We start from the raw sequence: 15,523 nt of genomic DNA, 5'->3' as shown, positions 1-15,523 counted from the left end.
TTGGTAATGTAGTCTATAACCATTTCTATTATTTTACATTTGTGTTACGACAAATAATTTAAGGCGAAGGGTTAGGCGACTACAAACCTCAGTTTTACCTGTCTAGCAAATTGTAGATGGCAGCAGTGATATTTGTAAAATCATCTTACACAAAACAATGTAAGCAAATAACATAATTCTCTACTATAATAATCAATAAAGAGTCATATACATATATGTTACAAACACAAGTAGAGATGTGTACAATCCTAATAGATTTTATTATCAGATGTTTTTCTAACGCCTCTGACTATCTTGTTTTCCGAGATGAAAGAAAAACCACAGCGCAGCAGCACTATTCGCACTTTTTAAAAGAAGGCTCATAATGCATTATTTTTCTATAATAGGAGGCAAACGGGCAGGAGGCTCACCTGATGAAAAGTGATACCGCCGCCCATGGACGGACTCACATTGCCAGAAGGCTCGCAAGTGCGTTGCCGGCCTTTCAAGAATTGGTACGCTCTTTTCTTGATGGACCTTAAGTTGAAATGAAAATATGTACTTCAGTAGGCTGATGGTTCCACATAGTGGCGGTGCGCGGCAAAAAGAGTCTTAGAAAACGCTCAGTTGTGGAACGACGGACGTCGAGGTGATACGGATGGTAATTTGTATTTTGCCTTGACGTCCGATAATGAAACTCAGCTGCGGGTATTACACCGAACAACTCTTCTGAACACTCCCCATGGTAAATGCGGTAGAACATGCAGAGAGACCCAACATCTTTACGCGACGCCAAGGGATCAAGCCGTACGGAAAGTGATTGATCGTCGACGATTCGATTCGCTCTTCGTTGAATACGGTCAAGTGGAGCTGGTAATGGAGCTCCCGCCCAGAGGTGAGAACAGTATTCCATGTGGGGCCGAATTTGCGCTTTCTTCTATGTCTTGGGCTCAATAATGTTCAAAATATGTATAGTAATCAAGTGTATTTTTCTGCTTTTGGAAGGAGTTAGGCTGGCTTAGTTAGACAGGACTTTGCGAACAATATTGAGAGTCTAAGTGCGGAAACTGAGTCCACAAACAAGTGTATTTTTCATTGCAGTCCATGAAAACAAAAGCTATTTATCGCGGAAAGAGTCTGGAGTTTTACACGGTTACATTAATTGTGATACTAATATTGATGACCCCTTCAAAATACCTATTTAATATATATATATCTACATAATTAGGTGATTATTTGAGGGACATTATCTGTGATCGCAATCAGCAAACTATAAATATGTGCCGGAAACTTCATGAGATTAGTTTGAGCAATGATGCTTCGGTTTGCTGTTCTGTATTTGCTAGTGGGGGCTGTCGTTTCTGGGCCCTCTCCTAGGAGGACCAAGGCAGAAGTGGAGGAATATAGAGAGTTTCTTCAGAAGACCAAACATGGTAGTTAACATTATTGTAGAATGAAAACGATCAAAGTTTCAAAAATATAATTTTAAAAGGCATTCGCCTACAGGCACAAGTTGGACCGATATCCATTAGAATATTACCATGACAAATTACAGGAAATGCCTACCGAGCAACATCGAGCAAGCTTAACCCATTTGGCAACATCTGGGAGAAGAGTGGAAAATTCGAGGGGGACATCTTGCTAGATGACCGGCAGATTGATGAGCTGGTCGACTCTTTCGCACAGGGAAAAGCTGCCTACATCCACCCTAATACCAAGTGGCCCCAGAACACTTTGGTATATGACTTTGCTCCTGGACACTTTAGTAAGTAGCCGTTGGTTGATTTTTCAACATCATTATTAAACAAGATAACATTGAACATCTAAACATGTGAAGTGAAACTCTTATCAAAATAATATGCATATTAATATTCTCTATTCAGACCAACAACAAAGAGACTACATCGTCTGGGCTATCGGTCACATCGAGCACTATTCTGGCTGTGTAAGATTCCGCAGAAGGAATTCAAATGACAGAAACTACGTTCTTATTACGGTAAGCAAAGTAAAAAATGGGTGATACAAATCATCCAAACTACTTTTATAACGATATTTATATATATCGTAACCGGCTCGAAAAAGTCCACGGCGTGTGTCAGACACAGGAACCTAATCACATACTTGCTTATTAGATTGACAAATAATCCTGAAACAGAAACAGAGATCGAAACAGACCGTAGCACCACTGCGTTATTTATTTTAAAATATTTACAAGTACAGTTTAATCTCACAGGGCGACAATAACGGGTGCTATGCCAGCGTCGGTTGGTGGCATGACAGAGGCATCCATACTTTGAACCTGGCGCGTTCTAATCCTGGAACCGGCTGTCTTCATATTGTCGTCATTATCCACGAATTCCTTCACACCTTAGGCTTCTTCCACATGCAATCCACCTACAACAGATACAATTATGTAGCAATTCATTGGCAGAATATGCAGCGCGGTAAGTGGTTTTTGTATAGTTTGTAACTAGTCGGAGTCGGTCCAAAATATCTACTTATTTATTTCATTTAATATGTGATCTGGCAGGAAATTTCCAGAATAAATCGGTTCGAGGATCCTAATTCGTAGCAGCTAGTTTAAAGTATTTAAAGTATTATTTTCAAGTAAAAGGGATTAAATTAGGATTGAATTCTCCTTAATAAAAGAGAATAAAGGAGATGTAGATTGTAGACGTCGATACGTAGTAATTTGTACTAGGCCAGAATCTATATAAATATATCTTTAGTAAAAAATGAACTATGTTTATAAATGATTTAACACTGAACAAGGTAGCAATTAAAGAAGGTTAAATGTGTTTAGGTATGGAACACAATTTCGAGAGGTACGACCAGAACTTGGTGTCGAACCTTGGTCTCCCATACGAGCACATGAGCAGTATGCATTACAGCTCCCATGCATTCAGCATCAACCATCAACCGACTATAACTGCAACAAGGGTAAGTTGAGTCTTCTGAACCTGAACTTAACTTTTTGTCTGATTTAATGTGAATAGTTTCACAGCTTGTGCACTTGCAAACAAACGCAAATTATATAATAGCCGTTAGACAACATTTAATTATTAATAGTCGTATATCTTGTTGTCTTGTTTATAGTAAGTTTAAGCTTTGTTTTATTACGTTGTGTGCCTTTAGTATGTAACTCGTAATAGATTTCAATAATGAATTTAGTATTAGTCAACATGACAGGTGTTAAGTTAGCTACGGTAAACATAGATGGCCCTATTTAAATAATTTAATATTATCATTAAATATAAGATAGCATTTTTCAAGTTAACACTGTTAATATTTTTTTCAAATTCCTTAATATTATTTATTATATTATGGTGACATCCGTTTTCATTTACTGTTAATTGAATCAATAATCATTATCTTCTTTGTATCTGAATTAATATGTACATAAAAACATCGATAAAAAAACAAATAAAATAAAAATATTGCATGGTACGTATTCCTTTATATATCATCCTTCCATCCATCCTTCGTATATCAAAAAGTCGGTTTAAATATATTATTTTACCTTTATGTATTGATCTGACTTGAATGATTGATGTATTGATATGTAATGATCTGTCATTTCAGCAACACAACGGCGTCATGGGCCAGATGGAGTTCGTGACCCATTATGACTGGGTGAGACTGTCCAGACACTACAACTGTCCTGGAGCTTGGAGCGCAGAGTATGTAGATCATATGAAAGAGGAAGTTGAGAGGACTAAACATCTAATGGCTCCACCACAACAGGATGATAAGGTCCAAGAAGAGGTAGCCCAAGAAGAATTGGCATAAATCTATATTAAATAAATAATTTCAGATATTTTTTTTATTTTTTATTTTTATAATTAAAGCTATTAAATTATTACGTTCCCTGGTAAAATTTAAAGAAACCAGGGCCGGATTTAGAGGTCTGGAGGCCATGGGACAGCAAAGAAGTGGAGGCTTGGCCCCAAATAAAATGAACAATATTTTTCAGTCGAGGTTTTCAATAAATAATTTATTTTGAAACCAACCAGATTCTCTTAGTATTCTCTAACAAAAATTGGTACAAGTTATATATTTTATGGCTTCTCCTTTCTTTTTGTAGACAGTTACCAACCTACTCTTTTTTCCTTTACGGTCACTTTATTTTTTATAAAATCAAAATACGTTTATTAAGTTTAGATGCGTATTAGCGCATGCTTATGAATGTCAACAACGTTTACAAAATTCACAAAAGACTAAGACTACCCCATCCGTTTGCAAAACTAGCATGAGGCCTTGTTCTGAGATGAACGAGCCAGAAATTCAGCAACTTTTGCCCTCCCTTTACATTAAAATTATTTAAAGGAAAATGTCATAAACCACAACGTAATTTGAAGCCTCGTGGCAACCTCATCCAAGCGTCAGTGAGTAGAAAGCGTAAGATATTTAAAGAGTTACATTTGAACGAGAAGAGAATTTGAATTTATTAACTAACTACTACCGTCTTTGAAAATAACATTACATTATTTGATTTATGGGCAGTTTTTAACGTAATACGGAAATACTGAAGCCGAAAGCTCTGATCCAAACAGTTCAAGTGTTTATAGAGCAGGCCAAGGTTACTCTAGTTAGCAAACTCACATCACAAAGTTAGCAATGATCAAGTAGATCAACCTTTCTTAAGATCGTCTATTCTTTATCTTGAGTATTGTTAATCATTGATAATACTTGATTGATATAAAAGTGAGTGTAATTAGATTACATTATATTATAACAATGTGGTGGGCTGGCGTGATATTGTTCCTTCTAGCAGTGGCTACAGCGTCTCCCCCTGTCGTGCGAACGAGGGAGGAAATTCAAGAATATAGGCGCTTTCTTGAAGCGTCAAAAACCAGTAAGTGAAATTTATGTTTTATGGAGGCGAACCTATTTTTATATGGTCAGTCACACAGCAACGTACCCGTATGTATCTTATTGTATATGTAGTAAGAATCCTCTAAAGGTAGGAAGATTTACATAATGGTGATGATGAATCTAAACAAAATTAAAAATCACTAAATTTAAATGTTTAATTAAAACTATTTCACTTAAGTTGGAACTTCCTTTTCTGTTCTCCTGAATTCAGAATCCAGACAAGCAACTGCAAGGGAAAAATAAATAATTAAATCTGTAAATAAATCGTGTTATATTTTTATAGGTGATGGCGATGGTCTCCTAATATTCAACAAAATCTCCCCCCTTGCTAATCCAGAGGAGAACAGTGGCAAATACCAGGGCGACATAATTCTCGATGACTACATGATAGAAGCCATGCTGGAAAGCTACGCCACTGGTCGTAATGCCTACACCTGGCCCGACACAAAGTGGCCTGACAACACTGTGGTTTGGGAGTTTGGTGAAGGCGAATTCGGTATAAATTTTAGATATCCTATATTTTTTAAGTAGTATTACGTTCCTTCCTCGCTACTCGGCGGTTAGATTAATAATATAAAATTAAAAGGGTTTGTTTCTCACATAAGAGTGAAGCCGAAGTCTGAAGGAATTAATACAAAAAAGTTGTTTTGTAAAATAAGCGACAACGCCTGATATAATAATCTTATCTGAATTATACAAATCAAAGAAAATATTACTAATTAAAAATCACCACATTATATTTAATTACACGAGACCCAAAAGTTATCGTTGATAAGATTATCTCAATTAATAAAGGTAAAATGCGATATTATATCGAGGTTACTTTAATGAATAATTGTTATTAAATTTAGAAAATTCTAGAAATTCAAGCTTTACAAATAGTTTCATCTTTTTGTTCAGTTTCAAATAATATCGCAGGTAATCATTATACATACATGTATCATTACTGCCAATGCGATAGGCTCGAAACTTGTTGATACAATATAATAAAAAGAACCATAGAACTATAATAATTTTACAGATAAAATATGTACTTCTTCCGATAATTTAATCAACATTGAGCGACATTGCAAAAATCTTCGCGCTCGCAGGCCCCATCGCAAGAACTTCCGATTCGTGCATTTCTCCGTTAGCACGTCACGCTCGGTGACGATATTTTACTAAGTAAAATCAGCGTTAGTATAACAAGCGTTCATAACGTAATAATTGAATGAACCGATAATCGTCTTTATGAAGTTATACTTCTTTTGGCGCGATAGGGGAAAATTATGAGAGTAAATTTTTACGATGCGCGCGTACACCGCACACAAAAAACCGACACCCTGAAGTTAGCTGTAGTCAGCATTTTATTTTGTTATAATATTATTGAAAATATTTTTATCTTGTGACGCCAAAAAAGTATAACTTCTAACGCGTGTACATAAGTACAAACACGTTTTATTTTTCTGTATTATACGCTGTCCAACACTCTTCCTGAGGTGCATGAAAAACACTTCTAGAACAGTTGGCTACAGCTGAAGTCACTTGAAAGTGTCTACGCTTTGCCGCATCGAAATCGAAATCGTATCGCAAAGTAAACTAATTTAACTTACCTAAGGACTTTAGATTTTAATTACTCTGACTTTAAAGCAATGGTTATAAATAATGTTTTATTTTTATATACGTAGTATATTGTGTAAGCCCAAGACATTATTAAAAAAAAAGGTAATTTGCATAGGTTCGATACAGCAGGCTGCTATTGAAGACGCAATTGAAGACATTCAGAACCACACGTGTGTGAAATTCCGCCGTCGTGAGCCAGAAGACACGGTTTATGTTAAACTTACGGTCAGTTTGCGGCTCGATCGATGTGTACATTTTTTTTAATTCTACAGAATAATATAATAAAATCAAAAACGAAGAAGTGGGTTAAAATTTAAAAGTAAAGGGATAATATTGGACGTTTTAGGGTGGTTCGGGCGGATGCTACGCCCACGTTGGCTACTGGAAGCCCAGGGGTGAACACACCATGAACTTGGCTAGGAACATTCCTGGAGCCGGCTGCTTCCGGCATGCCACTATAGTCCACGAATGGATGCACATACTGGGCTTCCTTCACATGCAGTCTACGTATAATAGAGACAATTATGTGACCATAGTAACAAAGAATCTTATGTCAGGTTGGTGAATTTCTAGATTCTCTGTTTTTTATATTATCGTAATGGTAAATTGACTATTAAGCGTCATTTGTCGCGTAAATACCATCAATGACGTAGGATGTGATTGACTTGAACATTTAATAGGATATTAGAGAAGGACTGGGAATAATTTTTACTCCTCACGATTATTTATATTCAATAATCTCTCCTTATAACACGGGAGATTGGTTTGGACCCCATATAACGCGTTATGTACCAATGATTTACCTTTAACGTTTCTCGTTAAAGAGGATTTAAATTGAATTAAGAATGTATGAACCTATATTATGAACGAAATAAGTGCGTAGAAACAAATAAATATCACAGTACATAAATATAACGCGTGAAATCCTAAAACTGACTAACATCGCGTAATATGAAAGTGCGTTATATGAGTACCGTAGAGTTAAAAGGCGGTTTACTGTAGTTAGTTTTAAATGCAATAGCTTTTACGTCTAAGCCTCTGCGTTTGAAGTAGGTAATTAATTTAGTTGATTAATCAGTCTCAAATTACAGGTACAGAACACAACTTTGACATATATGAATCGGATTTAATAAGCAACTTGGGTATTGAATATGACTATGTGAGCTGTCTACACTACGGACCATATGCCTTCAGTGCTAATGGAGAAGCAACGATTGTCGCTTTAAAGGTAAATTATTGATTGATTACCAGTTAATCTGAATAGCTGCGCAACGAAACTTAAAGCAAGCACTTGCATCGTTGTAGCAGATAGTAAGAATACGAAAAAATAAAAATACGTTTTGTATGTTGACGCATATTAAACTTGACATAACCCTTGTGGCCACTGCTCGTCTTTGAAAGTCAAATTAAAGTTTTATCATAAAAAAAACAGCCAATGTATTGCAGAAGACATTGTCGTTTATATGGATAACAATCTAAATAATACAAATGAGTCCTTTCAGGAACACGAAGGCACAATGGGTCAGCGTCAATACATCACACAGAAGGACTGGCTTCGCATCAACCGACATTATAACTGCCCTGGCGCGTGGGATCAAGGAAATGTTTAAAATTATATTAATCTGTTTTTAATAAAGTTTTAAAACCATTATACCTTGTGAAGTTCTACTAACAGTGTGCTCGCGAGTGCGTTGCCGATTTTGGAGCTTTAAGAATGTTTACCTGATATTAATTATAAACTACGAATAACTATAAAATAAATAATATACATCAAGAGGACAGATTTTTGCGATGTAACGAAAAATAAAATAAAAAAACAGTAACGCTACAAACTTTTTAGGTCTGAGCCTAAGATATATCTGATTCATGTTCATTTGTCAATATAATAGGCAAGTAAGTGATTAGCCTTCTGTGCGTGATACACGCCGTCGACTTTTTTGGGTCTTAGGCTTGCCGATTTCGTCACGATGTTTTCTTTCACCGTTCGAGCGAATGTTAAATGCAAAGAAATTAAGTCCATTGGTGCACTGCCGGGGATAGAAACTACGACCTCAGGGATGAGATTCGCACACCGAAGCCACTAAGACTGCTGTGTATAATTATGGAGATATATCGATTTTTATAGAAGTCGAAAATCATCCCGAATATCATTTATAATACGACATCTACGAGCCAAAGCTGCGGCCGGAAGTTACTACATATGAATGTACATATTTGTTTTTTCACATATTTTAATAAAAATAATACTTGCTATCAGTTGAAAATGAAAAAGTAGTGACGAATTCCCCAGCGTTTATATCAAATGCGCAAAACGTTTTTACAGTCCCTAAAGTTCATAACGTTACTTGATTTTCAAAAGCTTTTTTAGGGGTGTCAAATTGTCAACTTCTCACCTCCATATTCTCAAGGGACAGTAACGATTTGAGAAGGAACATGAAATTAGGGTTTCGTACAGAAAAGTAATTTTTAAATGTCAGCAATAACGGTACTCTTTATATTCTGATAGGAACCAAAATTTTTAAATTCATTATTCTTTATATATAATCTAAAATCTAAATCAATATATATTAGATTTGAAAACCACTGTGGATTGAATTAAATATATATCAGTCTTTTTTAGGAGGTTGCTTTACGTTATATATGTAACTAAGCGTTAATATCTTTGAAAATAAGTGTATCTATTTGTGAGACATTAAAAGCACCATGAGTTTAATCATGGAAAACCTAGCTTCAGGAACTGAACCGGAAACTTGCTATTATCCGAAAAGAAATGTGTCAACTCATTGACTACTCTTAAATACACAGAAATACGTACGCAAGCGCTATACATTTCATTACAGCGAAAGATTTCAAAAAACTTCTACTATAAATATTTTTGTATAATATTAAGATATTTTGGAACTTCTTCGATTATTTCAACCGCGGTACCCCAATCCCTAAAATAGTTGACTACGTTGACACGCACTTAACCAAAAATCGCTCACAGATAATCGTAAACTGCACAGATTATAAAAAACTGTATCTATTTGTGCTGCCGCCTTTCAAGTGGTGTGTTTTTAATTATAATGATTGTGTACACAAATTAAAGATATCCGCAGGATATATCTGATTAGACTTGAGTTATTTGTTTGACAAATAGCTAGATAATTTAGATAAGCATTCACATTTTACAATTTAAACGTTTTCATATGGAAAAGTTGTAAATAGATTACAATTAAATCTGATAAGAGCCGTTTTGACTGTAATGTTGAGTGAATAGTTTTAAATCGTGTATTTATTTTGATAAAGTTGTATATATGTTGTTGTTGTTATATATATATATATATATATATATATATGACAACAAGTTAGAGAATAATGAATCGATAATAATATCCGTTAAATACATTCTTAGTAGTTACTTGAAGATGTTACTTAACTTTAATAGTTTTCGCCGTGCACGCAATGTCACCTTTAAAGGATGTTTTCCCTTTTTTGCTGTATTTTGTATTGATGCTCACTCGTATTGGTCTATTCTGAATGTTACATATATATTTTTACAGTAGTTCCTGAGATGAGCGCGTTCAATTAAACATAGAAACTCTTTAGCTTTGTAATGAAAAGTATATCTAATATCATACACTCTTGAAAAAAGGTAGCTTAAAAATTCAGTGGCGCCTGTTTCCGGATGCGCACACGCCGTTCGCACGACCCGCTGCGAACAAAAATAATTAATTAGCCAAACGTCAACACCGAGTGTTTGGCGATGAGACGGAACAGTATTATAAATATTTCGCATAATTATGAGGCTAACACGGAGGTCTTTACTATGTTTGGTGTTTAAACAATATATTAAAGAGAAAAGGAGTGCATAGTGGCTTCAGCGTGCGATTCTCATACCTGAGGTCGTAGGTTCCATCCCTGGCTGTGCACCAATGGACTTTCTTTCTATGTGTGCATTTAACATTCGCTTGTTGTGACGCCGCAGACTTATTTTATTTTTATTAAAAAGAAAATAATTCTTAATTATTTAGGCATGTAATACAAATACATAAACGGACTTTCTAGTTTTCTGTGTCTACTTGACTAAAGCGAAAGCGATAAGGCCGCCATTTGCCCTCCTTTTGACTTAATTATGTTCAATTTTTTTTCTATTGTAGTGTAACGAAGTGATAATAAATAAATAAAGAAATATTTATTTACAGAAAAAGACTGGAACAATTAAAATGGAATCGTTCAAAACCAAAAGTAGAAGTCAATTATTAATTGTTGGTAGAATGCGTAGCGAACCCGACATGAAAAATGGCTGTATTGAGTGGTGGTAATTGTGTTGCGCCGGCGCATTAGAACAACATGGTTTAAGTGTTTTGGAGACAAGTGGAAAAATTTATTTATTAACTTAATAAACTTTAAGTCTGTTTTTCTTACCTACATGATTTTACTGGTCGTGACCGCATGTTGTAGATACGGCACTGTTTTTATTGTGTGTTCGTCAATTTAAACAAATTTGTATCTTAAATTATATACCGACATATATACACATCTATCTAAAATACATCAAGTTAACCTTTCAATTAAATTAACGATATTATATATTTTTTACAACTTTTTTCGGCTAAACTAAAATGAATAAAAATAAATATGTAAATATATAAAAAATAAAAATGTCGTGTCGTACATAAATATACGACCTTATCGCTAACAAGCGATCTCTTCAAGGCAACCCTAGAAACAAAATTTAAAGAAATATGTTATGTAAAATGCAAGAATTCATAACTAAACCTTATAAAATGTTATTATTACCTTTCATTCTTGTGATGTTGACAACATGTGATTTGGAAAACATGGTCATAATACCGGATGATATTTTGAAAAATGATCATGTTCACGCATAATCGCCGCTACATCCTAAAAATGTACCTCCTATGCTAATATAGACCACACTGTTGCAAATGTCCCATGCTCCATTTGGGACAGTAGCGTGCCCTTTGATTTATAGCGAAATAAACATCTCTGTTTTATAAATGTAACTTAGGTATGACTGAGTTATTCTAAATATTTCTTTTTGCGTATAGTTAATAAGTCCTTGGTCACATTATTATTATTAGTTTCTAACCAAATCAATAAATTCCAATGCGTAGAAGTTATTTACTCAACCTGAATTCGTATAATGCAATTATTTTGAATTATTGACTTCTAGACATAAAAGAGCTTATCCTATGTTCTCGTTAGTCGTTATGCTCAGCCGCAAGCGCGTCCGGACGTCAACTGTCAACTTCAATTATGGCCGCCATAACAGTACAGCGCGGTTGCTTTTGAATTTGGAATGCAATGAACATTCTAATTTCAAAGCTTTTATTTTTCTGTACAGATAAAATACTTCTAGCCGAGTGTTTGTCTACGTTCACAGTCTAGATCGCTCTTTGGTAGTCTATATTATTATTTTTTTGTAAAACTACATAAAGGGTAGCCACGCATAATATATATAATTTTTAGTTCATAATGTGTACAATTTCATAATTATACACATATCACAATTTCATTTGTGATATGTAGAAGGGGCAAAAACTGTACCACAACCTTAATAAGTAAATTATTAATATAAAAATGCGTTATTTCGGTTGTTAAAAACAAGTGCACAATTCGACCACACTTCTTTATTTACGTTGAGCAATTATTGGTTAATTTATTAAAATAGCCCAAAGTTAAATTTAATGTAGCAGTGGCGTGTCTGGCAGACGTGTACCGGCGTTTTTCATGGTTTTACACTAATTCAAACCGACGGCTCTCCGTTCTATTCCCGGCTTGGCACAACGCAGTGTATTCCGAATTAATATATACATATAAAATTGCGTTGTTTGTTCGTATGAACATATTAAATAAACGGTAAACTCAACAAAATCATTACTATTTGTACCGTTTTCGATAATTGTATAATTTACCTATATTAACTTAATCTACATTTTTAACGTCAAGTCAATGTTTAAACTATAAAGCACCGAGTTAAAGAAATGCTGCTCGATAGAAAAGTCGTACCAGGATGACTTGTTGTTACATTTATGATAATAGCAAGGTATACATGCCTTTGAGTACGTGGTTAATAAAAAATGCAGTTGTTTCTAGCATCAATTGCATAAGACTAATTGCTTCGAGAGTAAGGTATTAAAACTGTTTAAGTAGGTTATTTAAAGATTAACAAATCGAATACAAACATAAACCTTCCTAAAAACGTCCTTACTCATTTAACCTAATATTTTGTCTTAAGATTTTTATTCAAATTACATTTTTTATATCCACATCCGCATCGACTACATAAACATTTCCGAGCCAATTACTCGAAAAACTTATCCTAATTTTCTACCGACAGTTATAAATAATAAAATGTGACGTATCAATTATTGTTTTAAACTCCAGATTTCTTGTTTCTTCACAACAGTTGTGCCACGCCCGACTTTGGAAAGCAACTCCCACAAAAAAGTATTTATTCCAAAACATATTCAACCTCCTTGGTTTAAAAGCTAGTTTCTATTACAAAGATATCATCATCTAAAAAGTATTTATTGTAAAATGAGTTCAGACTCTGTGCATTATAAGTTAATTTTCATTAAACGAAGTTAGACGTTTAGGGGTTGGGTATTCTGACTTCTGATACGATAGCAATAAGGTGTTCGCAGTTTTCCTTCAAAGTGGGTGTGGTATTCATTTTGTGTTTTTTCAATGACATATGTTTGAAGAACTCCAGCCAGATCGCGGTACCGACTTCATTAGTTCACACATTAGCATGAGTTAGTTGAATTATTTAATTATGATAATTCAATAAGTTCGTGGATTAATAAGTAGATACATCGAAATTGAAGTGGACATCTAGATTTATTTAAAACGTGTGTCACATTGATTGGGAAAATGAAAAGACTTTTCATTTAATGTATTAAATTGGAAACTACTTGTATACTGTGATAACTTGGAAAAATCTACAGATCATGGAAAACAATAAAGGTAAGTAATTTAGTCAGTCTTTGTATCTCCTATACGTGAAGGCAATAAAGTAAAAATTCTCAAGTCGTTTAATAAGAGTCATCTTTAAGTTATATTTTTAACATATAAAGTTGGCTTTGTTCTTTGTTCAAACATAAAAACGCAATAACTATTATAACATTGGAAATTTACGAAAGAAAATACAATACAACATATATTTTGTAACCGGAAAATATTTTATGTTCATCCCGACAGACGGTAAATTTTCCTCAAATTACAGAACGTCTATATAATCCTACAGCTAATATAAATGAATATGACAAAAAACAATAACTAAAATATATTATTAAAAGGAATCCCTTTAGTTAAGGTCTCCTGTGTTATCCACTAACCTTTTTGCTATTTCATTAAAAAGTCTTGTAGCGCTAGGAAGCTGGAGGATTGTTCTATACTTTATTAAAATCAGTCATTTCGTTCTTAGAATTTGAATGTATTGGATAAGTACGGCTGCTAAGCGCGACTGAGCGACTCAAATTTTGTATTACACTATTATAGATTTACCTCTAAGCACTATTGAAAGAAAACTAAAGCAAAATCATTTTATAATTAAGTATTTATGAATTTTTTAACGTGCCATGCTTAATACTATACGTAATACATTATATACATTGCTGCCATCTAATCGGAGTTATTTATGCCATTTCGATGGAACTGTGGGGATACGATACAATGTTTTTAAAATTCTATGCTTCCTCTTGGAAAGAAGACATTTTTTTTACCAAATTACGAATAAAATGGTAGTCCGTTGGAGCAAGGTCTGGCGAGTACCTACTCGCGGCGGAGGAAGACGTTTCATTTCAACTTGCAGTGCCTGTAGATTTACAACGGTTTCTCGTGCAATGTAGGGTCTTATGTTATCATGGAGCAACAATAGTGAAGTTCGATTACGACCGTTTGCTTTTTGTCACAGTATACATATGATGTTATTGGTTTATTTGACCATGGAAACCTATTTGTAAGCTTTTCTTACGGCGGGCGGGCGGCGTTTGGCGCCCAAGCTAGTTGCCGTTGCATTTTTCGCTTACGGTTATCGTAAAGAATCCACGTACGTCACGTGTCATAATTCGTGCCGATATTCTTACATTACTGCAACTTTCATACTCATGCAAGAAGGCAATGCGCGTTTTTTTCTGCAGGTGCAAATCATGAGGCACCCATTTTTTACTAATTGATTTTATACAAATCAATGAATTTTGTACGCGACGTTAAATCAAACTGCGAATTCCATCCAAACCAACATTTCCTTCAACTCTGAGTTCACCTGTGTCTTCTACGATCTTTAAGTCGAAGTTTAAATTAGAAAACCGTAATCTGCATGCATTAGCGGTCTCCTCTTCAAACGCTTCTTGAAAAATCACTTACATTCCCAACGTATCCGTTTTACCCGTCTTAGCAAGTAAAACAAGCGAAAGCCGTAAATAAACGTGAAAAAGTTTTACCGAAAACTTAAGGTTTTATGATTTAAAGTATCTAACTAAGAAAACGGCAATTTCTTACGTTATTTTCCCAATTATTTCCTTCAGTTCACCCAGATTTTGCAAAGAATTATAAAGGTATATAATTCTAAGATTAGAGATGTTCATGATTTAGGGTTTAAATATATAATATACATTTTTTAAATTAAAATCGGCTGAAAATATGTTTCTTCTTGGACTTCAATACAAATAATTAGAACTAAATCTTCTAGACAATTTGTCGGGATAAGTAACGCTATTTCGCGAATATCTTTAGTGTACCAATGGACGCAATTAATATTTGCACTGCGAAGACAATCCAACACATTCTTTTTTTCCTACAATAAAGTTCACAAAAGAGAGCGACTTTACATGAATTACAATCAAGATTACAAAAATATTATGCTAATAAGTAACATTATTTTAACTTAATTTTCTACAATACTAGGGAATAACGAAGTTATGTTTATTAACAGTCTTAATGTTTTATAATGTTTGAACTCTATGTTCGTGTATCCGAGATACCGCACTTGCACTTATATTCACTACACTAGGCGTCTTATTCCTGTCGTGTCAGGAAGTTGGATTGCCTCAGCATT

At 34.3% G+C, this 15,523-nt stretch overlaps 2 protein-coding genes across 2 annotated transcripts; both read left to right on the top strand.

The window, feature by feature from the left end:
• The first annotated feature begins 1,290 nt into the window (after positions 1 to 1,290).
• Positions 1,291 to 3,798, top strand: LOC123709837 (zinc metalloproteinase nas-4-like). The gene is made up of 6 exons (XM_045661415.1): positions 1,291 to 1,412; positions 1,535 to 1,744; positions 1,863 to 1,975; positions 2,213 to 2,423; positions 2,783 to 2,919; positions 3,562 to 3,798. Exons 1-6 carry the CDS (start codon positions 1,292 to 1,294, stop codon positions 3,766 to 3,768), a joined length of 999 nt encoding a protein of 332 aa, XP_045517371.1. The 5' UTR covers position 1,291; the 3' UTR covers positions 3,769 to 3,798.
• A 918-nt stretch (positions 3,799 to 4,716) lies between these two features.
• Positions 4,717 to 8,107, top strand: LOC123708990 (zinc metalloproteinase nas-4-like). Its single transcript, XM_045660057.1, has 6 exons — positions 4,717 to 4,834; positions 5,138 to 5,350; positions 6,572 to 6,681; positions 6,803 to 7,013; positions 7,548 to 7,684; positions 7,959 to 8,107. The coding sequence occupies exons 1-6, from the start codon at positions 4,717 to 4,719 to the stop codon at positions 8,064 to 8,066; spliced, it is 897 nt and encodes a 298-aa protein (XP_045516013.1). The 3' UTR covers positions 8,067 to 8,107.
• Positions 8,108 to 15,523: the final 7,416 nt, after the last annotated feature.

The sequence above is a fragment of the Pieris brassicae genome, chromosome 1 (assembly GCF_905147105.1).
Source record: "Pieris brassicae chromosome 1, ilPieBrab1.1, whole genome shotgun sequence".
Lineage (NCBI taxonomy): Eukaryota > Metazoa > Arthropoda > Insecta > Lepidoptera > Pieridae > Pieris > Pieris brassicae.
Note: the sequence above shows the minus strand (reverse complement) of the source record. Positions and strands in the feature narration are given on the sequence as shown.

Bases quoted from the DNA above. Each gene is read 5' to 3' on its own strand.
- LOC123709837 (XM_045661415.1), top strand. From the start codon at position 1,292: ATGATGCTTCGGTTTGCTGTTCTGTATTTGCTAGTGGGGGCTGTCGTT. The intron at 1,976-2,212 runs GTAAGCAAAGTA...TTAATCTCACAG, and splicing joins GAAACTACGTTCTTATTACG to GGCGACAATAACGGGTGCTA. The intron at 2,920-3,561 runs GTAAGTTGAGTC...CTGTCATTTCAG, and splicing joins CGACTATAACTGCAACAAGG to CAACACAACGGCGTCATGGG.
- LOC123708990 (XM_045660057.1), top strand. From the start codon at position 4,717: ATGTGGTGGGCTGGCGTGATATTGTTCCTTCTAGCAGTGGCTACAGCG. The intron at 4,835-5,137 runs GTAAGTGAAATT...ATATTTTTATAG, and splicing joins TCTTGAAGCGTCAAAAACCA to GTGATGGCGATGGTCTCCTA. The intron at 7,685-7,958 runs GTAAATTATTGA...GAGTCCTTTCAG, and splicing joins CAACGATTGTCGCTTTAAAG to GAACACGAAGGCACAATGGG.